Source organism: Haemaphysalis longicornis, unplaced genomic scaffold (genome assembly GCF_048455015.1).
Source record: "Haemaphysalis longicornis isolate Haplotype H1 unplaced genomic scaffold, Haemaphysalis longicornis Haplotype H1 scaffold_9, whole genome shotgun sequence".
NCBI classification, from domain to species: Eukaryota; Metazoa; Arthropoda; class Arachnida; order Ixodida; family Ixodidae; genus Haemaphysalis; species Haemaphysalis longicornis.
In genome coordinates this window covers 18,423,026-18,442,419 of record NW_027526460.1, presented here as the reverse complement: position 1 = coordinate 18,442,419, position 19,394 = coordinate 18,423,026, and the positions used below count along the sequence as shown (strand labels likewise).

Genomic DNA, 19,394 nt, shown 5'->3' with positions numbered 1-19,394 from the left:
AAGCGTTGCGCACAGGTTTTCTCCGGCCAGCTGGCCGCGTGTGGCCGCTCACTCACCGGCTGGGCCGGCTGCAATGCCACTTCAGCCTGGCCGTAATGGTCGTGCTCCTCTCAATTTCGGTTGAAAAATCTCAGACTTTTTATGGTCGTTTGCACCACAGATACACGTATTTCAGTTGTCATGTTTTGTATCTTGCAGTCTTTTTGGCAGACTATATGGAAATAACATTTTCGAGAGGTTGAAATTTTGAGTGAAGTTGGCCTTCCAAGGGGAGTCGCGGCATAATGTTAGTTCTTAACTTGCGCGTTTGACACTTTTAAGTTCAGAGTATTATACCAACTTGAGTACAAATGTGCCGTCAGTTTTCACCTATGTGGCCTAAGCGTGAAGTTACACAACATTATACCATTTCTTTTTGGCCGAAATTTAGCCTGCCCCCTAAATACTGGAATTTAATTTTCCTTTGTGCTCTAGAAGGACCAGGGAGTGAAACTATAGTGCAGCAGTTGTTTAAGGTTTGTCATTGCAAAGGCTATATAATCGTATCAAATAGTAGGTGAGAAAACATTAGGATTTCTGTAAAAGCAAACTGCACAAAATGTCACACTAACAAAAACAAATGTTCTGTTTTTGTAGTCCTATTGTAGCATTTATTTTATAAACATTTTGAACACAGCATAAATATTGTAAATCCTACTACATTCAAAGTTATTGTGAGCAGTAGAAAATGCCACCCACTTTTCTTCTTTTATATCGGCTAAAATAAGCGTCCCCGCTCCCCTTTTCTCCAGAAATGGGGCACACTGAAAAGATAGGCGAAAATGGCTACTGAGAGACCTTCCAATTACAGTTGCTTTAATATTTTGCAGGTACATTGTTCATGCATTTTAGACTAAAATTAACCACCCAAAATTTGATTTTCTGATGAATTTTTTATTCTCAAGACCACTGTCCTTCCCCGTTTCACCGAGAACTATAATTCTCCTGGGAGGAACTAACGTCCCCACCCAGCCCACGAAACAAAAGCAGTCCCCTGCCTCACCCGTGATGAACTGTGATCCTTGCCAGGATGCCTGTCAGGGGGGGCCCTGCTTCTTTTGGGTGGAGGGGACGCCTCCCTGGGGGGGGCTGGCCTTCGCTGGGCGGGAGGGGAGACCTGTTGCCGTTTGCTGCCAGAGTTGGACGCTTTCACCTGCACAGAGGAAATAAAGAGGAAGTGAACTGCGATTGGGAACAGTCCCTCCAACAAAGCCACGACTGCAGACCTGTTTCATACAGTAAAACCTCGTTACAAGAGAGACTGTTACAAGAGACACTTGGTTATAAGAGACATTTGAATGAAGACAGTTTGGTCGGTTTTCCTATGTTCCCCATGTTAGCAACATTGCTTACAAGAGACCTTGGTTACAAGAGGCACATTTCCTGGGTCCCTTGAGTGTGTCTTCTGACGAGGTTAAACTGTATAGAGCAGGTATCGCATTGCATACCAAAAGAAATTGCCGGTGGCTCACTCAAAAACATTAATGCCATTGGTCATCTCCTCACCGTCCTAACGAGACCGCCCAGACAAAATACAACCAGGATTCATTTGAAAGAGCCCGCATTTGGTAGCTCACTCGACTGTTCCCAGGCTCCAAAAAGCATTGTTTTCGAGAAAGAAAAAAAAAAAATTGTTGAAAACCCTTCCAAATTTTACATGACACAAAGTTAGCAGTGACCTAACAGGAAAATACAACAGTGTGAGCAGTGCATTAACGCCATGTTAGCGTTCAAGCGGAGCAATCAAACGGAACTGGACACACTCTTAACCCTTTCACTGTCGGGTGTTTCTGGCCGTGACACACCCCCAGTGTCAGCTTGGTTTCCGAAATATGAGGGAAGGAACACAGTGATTTATTTGACTATGAGAGCGGCCGGAATGTAACGAGTCGCAAGGAAAGAGCGTGGGTGAGAAATGGCCTTTCTTCCAGATATTTCGGTTTGCCGTCCACGCTTCCGGGATGACGACCCCACTGTTCAACCCCAGAATCTGACAGTGTGCAACTCACACCCCTTCCTCGGATGAGGAACTCTCAGAATGCGAATCCGAGCTTGGCTCGTATTCCGATCGGAATCGGAAGAACCATCGCTCCTGTCCGCAGTGGAAGGCCTTGCGCGGTCAGCCACCCGAAAGAAACCGCGTGGATAGAGGGAGCACTTTCAGCAGCCCGTACAACGCACAGAAATGAGCAAGCGAAAACTGTGATTGAGTCATGTTTCGGTCTATTGGAGAGGCAACGGCATGCTGGGCTAACCTGGCGCGCCGTAGCAGATGCGGGAACAGAATAAAAAAGAAACCTAGAAACCCGTTGCGGATGGCACGATGACCCTTGCGCCCGTAATCACACGCGTGCCGCATGGTCACTTATCCCGACAGAATACAGCGCACGGAGCGATCAAGCACCCCAGCAACAAAAGGTGGTCGCCATCGCTCTGTACTCTTCAATAAACCGTAGTAGAGAGCTAGTGAGTGAAAATACGAGCTACTAGAAAGATTCAACAGATGGCACGAACAGTCCAGGTGCACCCGCTTTGCGCTATGGCTCGAATTTTTGAATGCACAACTGAGAACTTACCGGTACGTCAGTGACACCGTGGAGGGGAAACGCGAAAACGTACCGGTACGTCAGTGACAGCGAAAGGGTTAAAAGCAGTCATGTTTCTTGGCTGTGGCTTTGGTTTGCACCACAAAGTGACGTCGTAATGACTGGGCAAGAAAGTACCTGCACAAAACTAACATACGGGTGCCTCCAAAAGTAACTAGGACAAGTATCCGTGCAGCAGCCGTATGACAGTAACTGCAAGCCTGGAGGTGATTCGTCTACTTTGAAGGACTGCCCTAGACAAACAACTCCAGGCCGAAATTCAAAGAGGAGAAAATTGATTGCAATTCACGTAGCTTTTTGCCAGGCATGCAGCAAACAGAAGTGAAGCTGCTCACCGGCCTCTCTGGGGAGGGCGATCCGGATGAGGATGATGAACTTGAACCAGAGTCCTCTTCCGCAGGCGGGGGCCCCTTCCTACGTGGCGGCCGCGCTTCTTCTTCGGACGATGACTCTGAACGTGGGGGTGGGGGCGGCGGCTTTCTCTGCTGACGACTGCTGCTGCAAGAATAAGCAACACTGGTGCGTGTGGCATTTGTTGTGGAAAACGTGTTGATGTGCCTTTTTAACGGCCAAAAAATATAATGGACAAAATCCAAAGAGGTTGCTCGTAAATAGTATGGAACATACACTGCACACATGGTAATGAAAATGAATGGCTCTAACCAGGGTATTTAGAAGGACACACTGCTGGGCTATCCTTACCTAATTTAACCCTATAACCAAAAGAGTTGTGAAAGTTCAGGCTCCGCATTTAAGGCCATTAGGATGGTTTCATGGCTAAAGATACCGATACACATTTGGAGGACAGTCTGCTTAAGCAGGTTACATCAAAAACCCTCAGAGGAGCGGTTACCCACTCTGACCTAAGCTAAAAAGACAAATTTCATTTGCTTTTAAAAATATTTCGAAGAACGATGCGCTTTTTGCAGTGGTAGCTACAACACAGAGTTGTGCTTCGAATAAGACAAGGCCGCTGTACATGCTAGTGGCAGGAGACATCACGCCTTTGGGCAGCCTGTCCCACCTGGTTTTCCTGAGTGCGTGAACGAGCGTAAAGTGCTTACCCATGATGACTGTTCTCAGGAGGTGGCTGCCGTGAAAAGGCAGCCTCCCTGTAACGGTCAGCAGCTTCGGGTGGACTGTAGTACCGGGCAGCCTGCATTCTGGCAAAGTGTGCTGCTGCCGCACCTAGATGGAGAAGAGAGAGATGGGAACACGGCTAAATGGGAATCCATCAAAATTCTAGCGACCACAATGCACGTATCGCAAACTACAACCAGGTCATGTTACACCAAAGTGAATACAAGATAAAAGGTGCACTTCAAAAGCTGTGCAATTCTCACCCGCTTAGACTGTTGACATTCTGGAATGCATCGCTGAAAGCCTAGAAGGCCTTGTGAAGTGCTATGGCCCTGATTACAGTCTACACTCGCTACAGCGGATCCGGCAACAACAGACTTTCGGTTACAAAAGACCATTTCTGTCGGTTTGTCTGGTCCCATGCATTTTAAATAGAGTCCGCTCTGCTCATAACAGATCCGGCTAGAGCAGACTATCGGCTACAACAGACTAAATCTTAGGCGAAAATTGTTTCGACTGAATGTTTATAGCGGACTTCCACGGGGCCGGCACCCGATATGCTTTTTCTTTGTTTAGTTTGGTAAGAAAAATTATGTCCGGGAACATTGCTGGAAGCCGGGTCGTTCGCGCAGTCAAGCCAAGCCAGTGCCAGAGGCTTTTTTTTTCTTTGTGTGTGACCAGCGGCAGGGTAGCTGATTTCACTGTCGGATAAATTAAGCGTAATTAACGCTGTTGAACATGGGGAAAAAACAGGCCGGCATCGCCAGAGGTACAGGCCTGTCTAAGCAGACAGTCTGCTCTACCGTCCAGAACAAGGCCGCTGCTGATAAACGCAGCTCCGGTGAGATTGAAAATGGCGCTATTGAATACGCAAATCGGTGCACCCGGAGACGAGTCTGGCCTTGTCAGTTTTTTTTTGTAATAAGAAACTTGGGTTCAGTGGAGTTTGGTCTTTATTATTCCCACGCATGCATCGTTCCCGTTCCGTTCAATGAGAAAAGTTAGAAACCCCATCCATTGTGTGCAATCTGCCGGTAACCGTGCGCAGTCTAATTGGTCTAACTTTCGATTTCACAGATGTCCATCATCAGATTATTTCATAACAGCTGTTTCAATGACCAGACTAAAATCGTTAAAAAAAATGGGGACATCAGGCAGCGATCCGATTTGTTTGACGAACGGTTTCGGGAAAACCTGCCTCTTCGTGAAGGGATTTTAAAAGAGCCTAGCTGATTCTGATGGCCACGACTGATGTTTTATAGCTGGTTCATAATTGTGCCTAGTTATATTCTGGCTTCATTTGCTCAGCTTATCATGCGTTTTCACACGTTCGACCGCATGTGCAAGGGCTTTTCCAAGTGCTGGTGCTAAGCTTTGGAAACGGTGTTTATGCGATTCTTTGCCCTCGCGCGAACACTGTGCAGCGGTGCTGCAGGCGTGTAGAAAGAACAAAGTGTATGTACTATGTATATGCAATATCGGTCAAAGTATCCAGTTTAGAGCTCAACCCCCGCCCCCTTGTCGGATACTGCATACTTCGGCTACAGCGGACGTTTTTTTCCAGATTAAGAGGGTCCGTTGTAACGGGCGAAGACTACAATATTTTTGAATATCCAAGAGCAGTGGCCCAATGGCAAGCAGTGTTCCAGCTTGCCGTATAACCATAAGCTGTTTGCCCATTACGGTGAAATTGGCCGGATGTCGCTGATACAATTCACGGTTGCTTCTGGCTCTTGAGCTTTCGAGCATGTTAGTAATGATGGTAGGATATAATCACAGGTGGTGGGCGAGTCCCGTATGGTAACAGGGATAATGAGCTCACTGCATTGAACCACGGGCAATGCAATGCCATTCCGCCGTACTGCCCCTCCTTTAGAGCAGAAACGAACTGCCGCTCCTGGTCTTTTTTTCCTCAATAAAGAAAGGATTGAAGTGTAACGCTTGATTCCCCTCCTCACGTTAGCCGGTCATGATGAAGCAGCGCCCACTGTGACACACAACAACAGGCGCACGCGCGAACGGAGTGACTCACGCTGGTCTCGTGACGGACTCATGCCCGACCGGTGCTGCGGCCTCCGGTCGGGTGGAGGGGAGTGCATCCGCCTGCGGTCTTCCCTCGGGGGCGACATGCCCCTGTGCCTCCTCCCGGGACTGACGCTTCTCCGGCGCCCGTGGTGATGTCTCGGGGATGGGCTTCTGTGCGGCCTGCCAAACGACAACAGCCATCCCTGTCATCCCACAGTAAGTATCCTGCAAAGGCTAGCATTCCCCGTTTGGTGATCACAGCGCCGCACCTGTGACACATGGCCTGAGCACCCAGTCTAGTAAACAATGAGAAGCAGCAGACTACGATGCTACCCTACCCAAGGGCAATAGTGGCCAGCTCACTTCAGCGTACTTCTTGCCATAGCTTGGTGCGACACTGCTCATTTTTCTCCTGCAGAAATTCCCAATTGTCACTAGCCGTTATATCCTGATCTTCCAATAGCCTGCTGTCTCTTTTATTTGCCCTTCTCAGCAGGCAAAAAGTTCTTCTGCAACTGTGCGCCTCCGCATCACAAAATTTTGACAACTTCAAGCGCACACAGTGGCCGACAATGCAGCTTTGATAGCCTCCCTGTGGCTGTAGGAACCTTCTCGCATTAATGACGCCCCACCCATGAAGTTGCCAGGACAAAGAAAGAAAAACACGTTAGCTACACCAACAAGAAACTGAGCACCCACCTTCCCCCACCCCGTGCAAAAGGGCTGGGTCGCGGGCGGCGCCGTTCCGGAGACATGGAGGCCCCGGAGGCCCCTGAAGATCCCGAGCCACTACGTCTTCGACCACCCTGCAATGCGGAAGAAAGCAGTGCATCACCACAAAGGTCCTAAGCAACTCTCTCAAAGTGTTACTTCATCTCCCATTCCCTTTTGTATTAGGTTAGACCGACTTCGAAGCACCTAGCTCAGATCTAACTCACTGCTAATGCTGGTAACAGGGCATTTTAACGGCCCCTGGTAATTTGTAATGTCTGGCAATAAGGACTAACGAGTTAACGGTGAAATAGTACAGTGAGTGCATCTGTACATGTAAGGTGGAGGGAGGAAGGGAGGGAGACGCACCCTCCTGTGGGGCCTGGGCCTGTCGCCACCCGGTGGCCTCTCCGGGCTCCCATCCGAGCTGCTGGCCGACTCCTCCTGCTGGCCCTGGGACCGGTAGTGGCGCTTCTGCTGCACCGAGTCCTTGCGCTGGCCCAGCTTCTCCAGCACAGCGGGAGAGGAGGAGGGGGGCACCTGGGGGGGGGGGGGGGGGGAGGGGACACCACCGTCACTTCAGGCTCCTTCATCCCCTCGAGGGAGTTCGGGGCAGGTGGCACCTGACGCAACAAAACCATGCATGCTCAAAACAACGTGCAGAGACAGAAAAGGGTGTCCCCCATTCACGCAATGGTCAACTTCGGAACAACCGCGCTGTTGTCCCCTAAGGCCACCTCTTGTTTCCCACTTCCATCAAGAATAAAGGCTTGTACGGAGCATCCTTAAGGTGCCCAAAAATAAATACCTAAGTTCAGAAAGCTGGGTAACTGGCATCGGCCTGGATGGAACTGCACTCTACTTCAATTGGGTGACAGGTTTGAGAGCAGGCCAACGTTTTGCCTTTAGGCAAACGTCCAAGTGCGACCAACACTGGCCCCTAAACTCACTCTCTCTCTCTCTCTCAGTCATTACTCACATCATGTCATAGATGAATCCCAACAAACCACAATGTATTGACTGCAACTGATGCATTGATTTAGTCGCGTTTTTGAGTCTCCCGTCACTTTTAGGGAGCGCATGACAAGATGCAGTGCTTTTCTATGTCTCACACTGCCTGCTGCACTCTCGGCTATTAAAAAAAAAAAAAAAAAAAAAAAAAAAAAAAAAAAAAAAAAACCATGAACAGTGCACACAGAGTGGAGTTGAAAATTTTATCACAGCTCTGTTTGTAAGAACAGCAAGCAAGGTGACTTCATGCATATCATGCTAGCATATACATTTCTACTGCAAGAACACCCATGTGCATAAAGTGGGTGTAAATTGATGCATTTTCCACAGTGCAAACACCACTGAACAAGAAACGTTGAAGTGGTTAAGGATCTGCAATACACTCGGCGTCGCCAATAAACCATCTCTAGATCCTGCACCTCCATCATATGATCTACTTTCCCACCAACCTGCCATAGGCCATCCCAAAAAGCTGAGGGCTAGACTGCCCTCCTTATTTCACATGTTTTTGAATGGCTACTTAATTCTTTGCACTTTGAAAACCTAACCAGCAATCTGAAACGGGAAAAATGTCCCAGGCACCACCAGTAGACCTAAATCTTCCCTTTTTTATTGTTCTGCAAGCCGCTGGAGGAAGTTTTTTGATCAATTAGGCTTCCAATCACTTCCTGCAGCTACCAACCTTTGCACTGCGAAAACATGCTGCATACAGAAACACGACAAAATTAGAAATGCCTTTTGTGCAGGGAATCTTGTTTAGTTAAACACTCAATAAAAAAAAAATGCCCAATAGTTTTAAAGGCCACAAAAGCCACTAAATTGACAGTGCCCTTAATTTGCAAACAGATAGGGCCTACCTGTAAAACGTACGTCAGAACACGTGATCATTTCGAGCATGATCTTTACAGGCAAACTCTTGTTTTATTGTGATAGTTGGCATAAGTGTTGAAGGAGGTGGTAGAAATGACCTTTCGAATGCTGACACCAGAAGCGAAAATTGCTTTTTATTAGATTCAGAATACGAAGACGAAGTGTGATTACCTATCTTGCTTTACGGGGGGGCACGGCTCTTAAAACTATTTCTTTTAATTTTTAAGTACACTCTTTAAAAAGTACACTCAATAAAAAAAAAATGCCCAATAGTTTTAAAGGCCACAAAAGCCACTAAATTGACAGTGCCCTTACTTAATTTGCAACCAGATAGGGCCTTGTCAGTCTTGCTGCTTTTCCCCCACTGATTTCAAATATAGCATTATTTTTTTAGTTGGCCAATTAGTTCCCGAGATAATTGGAGGTAATTAACCATTTTTGGAGGAACAATAGACAAAACCTTGTTGGTCATAAAATTGTAATCTTTTTTTTTGCAACACTATAAACCCTAGGGCTGTGGCCTCGTAGGTGTTGTGAAATCCCCCCCCTACCCCGAGACGGCCGCCGCGAGAGCAGTCTGTCTTGATTTTACCTAACCGGCCGAACCGCTTCCGCTCACTGACTAGTCAGTGAGCGGAAGCGGTTTGGCCGGTTTGGTAAAATCAAGACCGACTAATCACTCGCAGTTGTGAAGCGACACCAGCTGTACTGGACGGGAGCAGTCTGTCTTGATTTTACCTAACCGGCCAAACCGCTTCCGCTCACAGACTAGCCAGCGTCACTATCAATAATTAACAGTGACTCTGGCTAGTCAGTGAGCGGAAGCGGTTTGGCCGGTTAGGTAAAATCAAGACGGACTGCTCTCGCGGCGGCCATTATCCAGTAGGGGGGGGGGGGGGATTTCACAACACCTACGAGACCACAGCCAACCCTAGTGAGGGCGATAAGACAATAAATTTTTTGATGCATCGCTTGGACCTAATTTTACAGCTCATTAAACTTCAGTGGTGTTTGAAATGGGCACTCAAAATGGTTTCTTGCTAGTGGTGCCACCAAGGTTTAATGAGCTGTAAAATTAGTTCCAAACGATGCACCAAAAAAACTGATTGTCTTATTGCACTCACCAGGGTTCATAGTGTTGGAAAATGTAAAGATTACAGTTTTATGACCAACACGGTTTTGTCTATTGTTCCTCCACAAACGGTTAATTACCTCTAATTATCTCGGGAACTAATTCGTCAACTAAAAAAATAATGCCATATTTGAAATCAGTGAGGGAAAAGCAGCAAGACTGATAAGTTTCACAGAGTTTACATGGAAATTAAAAAAGTTTTTTTAATTAAGAGGAGTGTCCTAACTTAAACCAAATGAAACCAACGGATTTTCAAAATCAATTAATGGGAAGTGAAGTTAGGGTCCCGTCAGGCTTGCTGGCAATTCTATATATATATATATATATCAAGGTGTCGAACTGGAACCGAACAGAAAACCGGAACAGAACCGGTATTTTTGCCGGAACTGAACCCGAACCATTATTTTTGGAGAATGCTGAACCCGAACCGGAACTGAACCGAAAAAAGAAATAACGGTTACCGAAACGGTTCATGCCGAAACGGTTCGACTCTGCATTGTTGATACTGCACAGTCAATGCAATTCAGGCCTTTTTTTCTTTCACGTACCATCAACTTCGTACCCGCTCGCATACTTTCCCCTCCAGACAATTGAACACCATCACACTCTATGTAACAACAGGGGAAATGAATGAGTCCCAATGTAGCAATGGTCTGTTGCTGCTGGAAGCGCGAGCGTAATGCAAGCTGACCAAACGAAATGTCATTCTCGGCAGCTTGCAGGGGATATAAAACAACTTTGCCCTTCCCTAGCTGCGACTTTATTGGAGCAATCAGGCTGCAGGAGTTCTCCACTGCGCAACAGCAAAAGCCCACACCCAATGTGTGCAAACGTTTTGCATTTTGTAATTTGTTTAAAAGGTCTGACACCTGCAAATTGTTAATACTTGACAAGTGTGACCACAGGAGCTGCTCAGTGGCTAAGCCGTTTGCTGCTGATGCAGTTTCGTCTCTTTCAGATCTGCTTTTTTTCGAAGGTGCACTTGTACTGACTGCCCAACTCCCTACATTACTTCTACTGCTACTCGTTCCGGAGGGGAGTACCGCTGCGGACGAAGTAAAGAGCGTCTACCCAAAAAAGTCCCATCTCATGCTCCGCGCGTCAAATTTCCCTTTCATTTTGTAACAGCATAATCTGTTATAAGATAGATTCCGCAATGTAGCACACGGAACGATGGCTGGGGGTCAGGCGGTACGACACACTGATTGTAATGCACGCATCCAATATAGCTATCGCAAAAGGAATTGCAGTTGTCAGATCAATAATGCAGTGACTGAGCGTTAACTAAAGCTTTCTTTTAACAAAAGTTTGGTTAACACATTCGATAAGGTGACAGCTAACAAATTATTCAGGGTGACCACGTAATCTAATTCCTTGGTAGTATTTATGTGCCTGTTGTAGGATTTTTCTGTTTTGTTACAAATACAAAAAATGTGTGCCATTGGTATTAAGCGCTGGTATTTGAATGCGCCAGTACGCAGGCCTAAATTTAAGGCTTCAAGGTTAGCGTGATGGGCAATTCCATTGTGACGATTGCGATTTCAACAAAAAAGGAAAGGGCAGAAAATATATCCCACCGTCATATCTCTTGGCGGTGGCTCTATGAATAGTCGCTAGGACAACATAAAGTCTGGGCGAGAAAGTAGGTGGTAAATCGTCGCCACTTCATTTGTTTTTCTAATATCCCGTAATTGTTTAAAGTTTGCTTTGCAACTGCGCGCCACTGCCCTTGGGGAACAGCAGCTTTTGAGTTTTTGTTTGTATTTTGATTTGACTGTCGTTTTAAACTACTACATGTTTTTTTCTTCTAATTTAAGTGAGAATTCAAATCATCAAACCAGTTCACGAACTGGTTCGGTGCGTGATTTTGTCGAACCAGAACCGAACTGGAACGAAATGATTTCGCCTGAACCAGAACCGTAAACGAACCGGTATATATATATATATATATATATATATATATATATATATATATATATATATATATATATATATATATATATCATGAGGTTCGATGGGCCAGTATAAAAATAGTGAAAGAAGTCGACTGACACGTTTCCCGTTTTTGTTGCCAACAGTTTAGGAGTTAGAAACTCCGAAACTGTTGGCAACAAAAACGGGAAACGTGTCAGTGGACTTCTTTCACTATATTATATATATATATATATATATACAGAAAGAAATGCCGGCAGTCTACAACGCCAAAGAAGGCAAAGGGGAATGGTTAGATTATATTTTACCGTTAGCGACGTTACATTATTTTTTTTATTAATTACGTGAGAAAGAAAGAAAGAAAAATAACGCCCAGAGTGGGGACCGAACCCACACCTTTCGATCGAACCTCCCTCAAATGTTGCAAACAGGAACCTTTTCACTACGTTGTTGGCAAACAGGCGTGGGTTTTATTTGCACTTGGCCATGGCTACAGCACTCTCCAACCATGGATTTTATTACTGCAATGGCATTTCATGGTCCCACTGTAGGCATTTTTCGTGTTTCTGAATGAATGAAAATTTGCTGCTGTATGTGGCCAGAGCTTTTCTGTCAACTAATGGACATGTATTGCTTCAGAGAAGGGCAGCATCTGTCCAGAGACAACAGCCCAGTTTCAGTTTAAGCAGTAAAGATGGAAAATGTTCTGATACTTTCCATCAAGCAAACAAAACTCCACGCTGAGTTCTACCACAAGACAGCTGTTCATTCAAGAAATTTTTTTAGAAGGCTGTTATGAGAGCAACAGACACAGTCAGATGCGAGCACTCCTGCCACTGATTTCTTATAGTTTCAGGTTTGCTTCCATTTTACACCCACTAATGCTACAAATAATTTTTTACCCAGGCAGAACAAAGCCCACAGCTCTGTTAAATCTACCCAAAAGGGGCAGCAAAAACAGCCCAAGCCTTTGTTCTTAGCAAGAGGATAGCCTATTCGAGTTTTCTCAGCTGTTATTTGGAACAAAAGGTACAAAAAAGACAAAATGCAAGTTTGGTTCATTCAAGACTGCCTCGTCAGAGCCATACTGACACCACTTTTAACATAAACCTCGCTCAAATAAGCTATATAATTACGAAAAAAGAGAATGGCCATGCGACCCACTAATTCACTTCCCGCAATAGAACCTATGATGTCATACCAGCTAGCTCTGCGATTGGCGGAGGCCAGCAAAAGCAAATGCCAAGTAGGCAGAGCTTATAGGCTTGCTGAACGAGCTATTTGCGCTTAAATTTAGGGCACGTTCGTTTTAGAGCAGTAATATTGGTGGGACAAACAGTGGAAGTTACGAAAAGACACGTAAACGTAGAAGCGCCGATGCGTACTGCTGTTGGTACTGCGCGCACTACGCTTGGTTTAGATGTGCAGCACTGTGGGGCTTGGGGGTGTGTCAGACGACACTGGCCTATTGACACAGGCGACGTTGTCTTACGTCACCCTATTGAGCGAGCACCATGTTTTACGAAACGATTATTTTTTTTCGTGAAAAAAAAAAAAAAAAAGCCAGGTTTAAATACGGTCACAAACAAACCAAAGGCAGAAAACAGCTTGCCGCGGTGTGATGGCGCCATCTAGGTTGACTCATCATCATCATCATCATAATCACCAGCCTGTCTACACCCACTGTAGGGAAAAGGCCTTTCCCACTAATCTCCAATTATCTCGGTCCTGTGCTAACTGCGACCAATTTATCCCCGCAAACTTCTTGATTTCATCTGCCCATCTGCCGCCCCCTGCAACGCTTGCCTCCTCTAGGGATCCACTCTGTTACCCTTAATGACCAACGGTTATCTTGCCTTCACATTACATACCCTGCCCACGTCCATTTCTTCTTCTTAATCTCTACTAATATGTCCTTAACACGCGTTTGTTCCCTGACCCACTCCGCTCTCTTCTTGTCCCTTAATGTTACACCTACCATCTTCCGTTCCATTGCCCGCTAAGTCGTTCTCAATTTAAGTTGAACTCTCTTAGTGAGCCTCCAAGTTTCTGCCTCGTAGGTTAGTACTGGTAAGATGCAGCTGACATACACTTTCTTCTTCAGGGATAATGGTAGGCTGCTATTCATTATCTGAGAATGCCTGCCTTATGCACCCCACCCCATTCTGATCCTTCTAATTATCTCTGCCTCATGGTTGGGATCCGGGGTCACAACTTGGCCTAAGTAGATATACAGGGTTCGTACGGGCTTCAAAAGCAAAAATTCAAGGGTTTTCAAGGACTTTCAAGGACCAGAAAACACATTTTCAAGGTCCCCATCTTATGTTTTATCTGGGATTATTTATTACTTTTTCAACAAAATGCAAAATTTTGATATTGCCTAATATCTAAGAATATTAATGCACATTTAGATAGGCGCTATGGGTTCATCAATGCTCCCCCAGCTTTATTTTTTTTTTCATAGTTTATATTTAGAGGTTTTTCCTTTTTCTTGGTGTTTTGCTGAGGCTGCTTGATTTGAAAACTTAGTTAATGTTGCCTGCATCTCCTGCTTTGTCAGCAAGAGTATCAGCTGAAATTAACTCAGCAAGTGTTGCTGCAAGGCAGGATGAACTATGTACACGTCCACCATTTGCACGTAAAAGCAAACGCCGATAGAGCGTATGAGGCACAGCAAACATGCAATGAAAGGCCGTCTACAGACTAGATGGAACATACAAGATAGAGAACAGAAGCCGGCTTTCACAGCATTGTATCGTGACATGAATTCTATTGAGGAGTGCTGCTCCCAATGTTGCCTCGTAATAATGAGAATCCACAGCTCGTAATTTCACGCAATACACTGAAACTTGATTGTTACAATGTTTCTTTACATTTGTAACACCTAAAATTCACGACGAACACTTTAAATTCTTGTGAAAAGATAGGGCCATTGGTTATCTCCAGAAAAATCAAGGGTTTTCAAGGACCCTTTAAAAATTCCAGGACTTTCCAGGCCTTGAAATTTACACTTCTAAATTCAAGGGTTTTCAAGGTTTTCAAGGACCTGTGCGAACCTTGATATATTCGCTTACCACTTCCACTGCCTCGCCACCTAATTCAAACCGCTGTGCTGTCCCGAGGTTATTGATCGTTACTTTAGTTTTCTGCATATTAATTTTCAGGCCCACAGTTCTACTCTGTTTGTCCAGTGCGGAAAGCATGCTTTTCAATTCGTCCCCAGAGTTGCTCAGCAAGGCAACGTCATCAGCAAATCTGAGGTTGCTGAGGTATTCTCTATTAACCCTTACTCCAACCTGTTCCCAATCCAATGTTCTGAATACTTCTCTAAACATGCTGTGAATAACATTGGAGAGATTGTGTCTCCTCGTCTGACACCCTTCCTCATAGGTATTTAGGTTGACTAACAGCAAACAAGTCTCCGCACCCCACGAAGTTTAGCTAAAAGACCTGTTCTTATGATGTCATTGCAAACGTTGTTGGGAACACACGTTTTGGCGCGAGAATCAAAATTTTAACTTAGATTGATAAATTTTGCAGGGAACAAAGCATTGTTTGCTTCCGGACAAGCGCTGTAGGCACTATAGAACAAGAAATCTTTCGAATAAAACAAACTTGCATTTTGTCTTTATGGCCCCTTTAAGAATACACAAATACAGCAATCATTTCATGCTCATTCCCCTTTGGTTTTTCACCGCGATCTGATCGTTACGCGCCGTGAAGATGTGCAACCAGCAGTGCTTCCTAGCTGCGATTATTGAGGCTTCGTAGTCATAAAGCGCGGCTGTTTTAGCATAGTGAGTGTTTTCTTTAACCAGATACACCCCTCTGCTTCTATGAATTACAAGGTACCAAATCATGGAGCAACTGCCACATTTTTTTTTTCATTTCTAGTTTCCTCAAACTAGAAAAGAACAGGAGTCCATTAAGTCTGCCTTCCACTTTATTGACTGTTTAATTAGTGTCTTTTTTAACCATAACTGAAGCAATGATGGCTTCCCTGACGCCAGACTATAGTTTCTCTTCCAAATTAAGATAATGAACCTGGAATTGTGGCACTTTTACTGGCGTCAAGGCTTTACCAAGTCAACAAGACAAAATTAGAAGCCCCCCCTATTAAACCCATTTCCCTATCAAACAAAGCTTTTTTTTTCTTCTCACATGATAAATAAGCATCATTTTTTTCGGCAGCACATTTTCGGCACTTTCTTAGGAGAGACATGAAGACAAAATAACAACAACCATGCCGCTTTTAACTTGAACTTCAAAAAATTAACTTACATGATAAGAATGGATGAAACAGCATTATATTATAACAGCATATTATAACAGGAACAGGTTTGTGTGACTGGCTTACCACAGCAAAAGCTAGTGAACACACTATCAATGTAGCGGTAAATCTTATCCTATTCGATCCCAAGTTAACATGCTGATTAACCTGTTTTGGCACCTCCCCACTGGTGAGATTGAATTGCTATGCTTTTGAAAACATACTTCAAGGAGGGAATAAAGTTAAGGGAGTTATCAAAAGCTAGTTCTTTGAAATAAAACAAGGATGTGTGCTGTCTTTGCACTTCCTTTGGTGGTCCCTTTCTGGTGGTGCCATTAAAAAAGGAGGGGAATGAGGTGTCTACTTTGCATGCAGGCGCCTATAACCTGCAGCACAAAATCAAAGAAAAAAAAAAGATTTGGTTCTTCCGCAACTCGTCTTTATTGAGACGAAAAAGAGTTGCTGTGTCTGCAATTCAACGCCATCACAGTGTTTATGGGCAATTATTTACGCACTTTATACTCCTACTTTCCAATGCCATTAAAGCCAAAAATAAGAAGTGGCCACATATAGCCACAGGAACTTCACAGAACTCAGTACAAAACACAAATTTGGTTCATTCGAAAGATTGCCTTGTTAGAACCATACGGACACCACTTTTAACCTAAACTTTGCTCAAATACGCTATACAATAACGAAAGTAGAGAATGGCCATGCAAGCCACTAGTTCTTATCCCACAACAGAACCTATGACGTCATATGCCCAGCTGTGCCATTGGGTGAAGCCGCCAAAAGCAAACGCAAATTAGGCAGGGCTTATAAGCTTGCCAAACGAGCTATTTGCGCTTAAATTTAAAGCACAATGTTTTTATAGCAGTAAGAATTGTGGGATGAACATACAAAGTTGCAAACGAACCCGTACACACCGAAGCAGATAGTGCGGCACTTTGCTGGCTGACACTGCCTAACACAGACGTTGGATGTGTTGGACTTGTCTGAGACAACACTGATTGACTGACATAAGTGGAATGGTCACTTACATGACCATGTTTGTTGAGTCATAGCTTATGTTTCAGGAAACGATTAGTATGAATCCTAGTAAGAATACGACAGGTATAGAAGGTCGTCCAAACAGTGGCACTTCAATGGTATTGCAGCGCCATCTATGAAAGTGGGCGACAAGCAAGATAACCAAACGGCCAATCGTGAGATGGTGGCAGCAGCCCTGGTGAGCATGCTACCTTAGTTTGAAGGCCCTGCTCTGGATACGTCATTGTCGACATCATGAAAACACACGATTTAGCAGGAGAACTGAAATTTTGCCCTAAAACGTTAAATTTCTCACTGAATAAAGCATTATTTGCTGCCAGACAAGCACTGAGGCTTACATAAAACACTAAATCTTTCGGGGAAAAAAAAAAGAAAAGAAAAGAAAAGACATTTCGGCTGAAAATTCACATTGACAGCAAAGGGGTTACATTACAAACTGAGTAATTAAGCTCTGGTCCATCCTGTCATAATGATTGCCACACAAGACTCAGCGACAAACCAGTTAGCGCAGGGCCCACCTTGGCTGAAAAGCCCGCCGCTAACCTTAGTCTTTAAGAAGTGTGTGAGGAATCGACAATGCGGTGAATAGGACTGAAGGTGACCGTCTTTGGGAGGAACCATCAAACCAGTTGTTCGTGAAACTGATGGCAAAGAGTCAGAATAACCTGTCATTGTTACGTTTCTGCTTCCTCCTATGTACAAAATGAACATTTTGTACGACATGCATGCCTACGCTATCTAAGCGTTTTTCTTATCAACATGTTCACCAACAGACTGGCTCACACAATGTCAATAATTGTGAAACCTCACGCACGCAATGACACAGTCAGCTACAGCTCCAAGAAATAGGAAGCACACAATCAGCGGGACCTAGTTTTGTAGTTTCGGTGCTCACTGTGCAGGCCATCACCCACTTGGGCTTTATTTTGCCACGATTTTAGGAAGAATGCTTCCTGACAGCCGCCTATTGGCAATGTGCTGCAAGAGACGAGAGGCTTTCCATCTACATGCTGGGGAGAGCGATAAACCCAAAATGCCCGAGCAGGGTTCCCAGCCACTGACAACCATGGCATGCAAATTTTACCCAGATGTGTGCAGGAATCTTGAAAATGGGGGGAAAAAAAGGTTAATTTGCTCTATTTGGAAAATTGATTGATTGATTGTAGGGTTTAACGCGCCGACGCAATGCAGGCGATGAGGCGCGCCGTAGTGGAGGGCTCCGGATTAATTTTGACCACCTGGAAATCTTTAACGTGCGCCGAAATCTCGCACACACGGGCGTTTTTGCTTTTCGCCTCCATCGGAAAAGCGGCCGCCGCGGTCTGGAATCGAACCCGCGACCTCTATTAGGAAAACCAGGCTGTTCACACTTTACTGTACTGTTGCCAACAGAAAACACTGCTAGCATCTCCAAATAATTTGCAAATAAAGGGGTGGATTTTTAATTGACTTCCTATTTCACCAAGATTCACGATGTAATACAAACCGCAGCCAAAAACAAACAGTCAGTACCCTGATGCGGCGACTAAGTCGTATAGACGGGCAAACACCTCATGGCTAAATCACTGCTGTTACAAAGGCCCCTTTGAAATGGCCCCACATTCTCACCCCTCATTGCACTGGTCATTTACACAGTCCCAAAATTCACCAATGACTGTATCGCAAGAAAAATCTACTTTAGGTCCTACCTGCAATTAATTAATTTTGAAAATATGTAATTATCTTTAATTTGAAGTCACTCTGCCAGCACAAGATACACCGATGCCCCAGGCGCAGATTTGTACTGGTGGCGTCAATGAGAAAAGTACGGATATGTTGCTGATATGCCGCTGTCTTTCTTTCGTTTTCCCACTCATCCAGCTGAATTAAATGTCTGAAGCTAAAACCCAGCATTTTTAGTTGTCGCTGTTGTCTCGAGATAGCTATCCTTTGAATGAAGTGAAACTGCGTGTACCCCCTCCTCATGGTTGCTTTAAGTGATACAAAAATGTCTAATTGCTACTTCACTCTATTAGGATATCAGAAGATAGCGGGCATATGCCAAAGAAAGCAAACATCAGGAGCAGTTCATGTTAAAAAAAGGGAGAGGCCAAGAAAGCAGCCTGGTCAATTAAATGATTGATAGATTATGAGCTGACACTACACAGGCGATGAGGTGCTGCACTGTAGTTGAGGGCTCCAGATTAATTTTGACCACCTGGAAATCTTCGTGTGCCGGCCTGGTCAATTAAGGCAGAAGCTGAGAGGGATGCCACCAATCGTCCCCAAGAGACATACAGGCCCACGAGGGTGCCAGTAAGCACAGGATGTCCAGGCACAATTACCGCATTTACTCGAATCTAGGCCGGTACTTATTTATACAAATCCTTTATGAAAGTCGGGGGTTGGCTTACATTCCAGGATGTGGCTTGCCCACAACTAGTAGGCACTTAATGCGAGCTCGTGGCCACAGACCTGCGGCTTGCAGGCCCCATTTTGTTCTTTGAATGTTGCAAACACAACTCGCATCATTCCTTGCTTGCTTGCGCTTGCCGCCGCATGACCTCGAGAAGCCCCCGTGTTCATGGCACAAGGGCGGCCACCAAGTAGTGCCACTACACCGCGGCTTATAAGCAGAAGGCAGTTTTGGATGTGGAGAGAACTTCAAACATCCAAGCCCAGCACAACT

The 19,394-nt window shown here is 45.0% G+C and overlaps 1 protein-coding gene across 10 annotated transcripts in view; it reads right to left on the bottom strand.

Moving 5' to 3' along the window:
• Srrm1 (Serine-arginine repetitive matrix 1) overlaps nt 1–19,394 on the bottom strand; it is a 310,368-nt gene that overhangs the window by 17,093 nt on the left and 273,881 nt on the right. For 8 of the 10 annotated variants that reach the window (XM_077682630.1, XM_077682631.1, XM_077682635.1 and 5 more), the window contains 6 exons: nt 6,831–7,001; nt 6,450–6,556; nt 5,758–5,930; nt 3,710–3,833; nt 2,981–3,143; nt 1,043–1,192 (listed from right to left, as the gene is read on the bottom strand). In XM_077682630.1, coding sequence (XP_077538756.1) covers nt 1,043–1,192; nt 2,981–3,143; nt 3,710–3,833; nt 5,758–5,930; nt 6,450–6,556; nt 6,831–7,001 — 888 coding nt within the window. The remainder of the gene's footprint in view (nt 1–1,042; nt 1,193–2,980; nt 3,144–3,709; nt 3,834–5,757; nt 5,931–6,449; nt 6,557–6,830; nt 7,002–19,394) is intronic. The other 2 variants (XM_077682629.1, XM_077682633.1) reach the window with 1 other exon arrangement.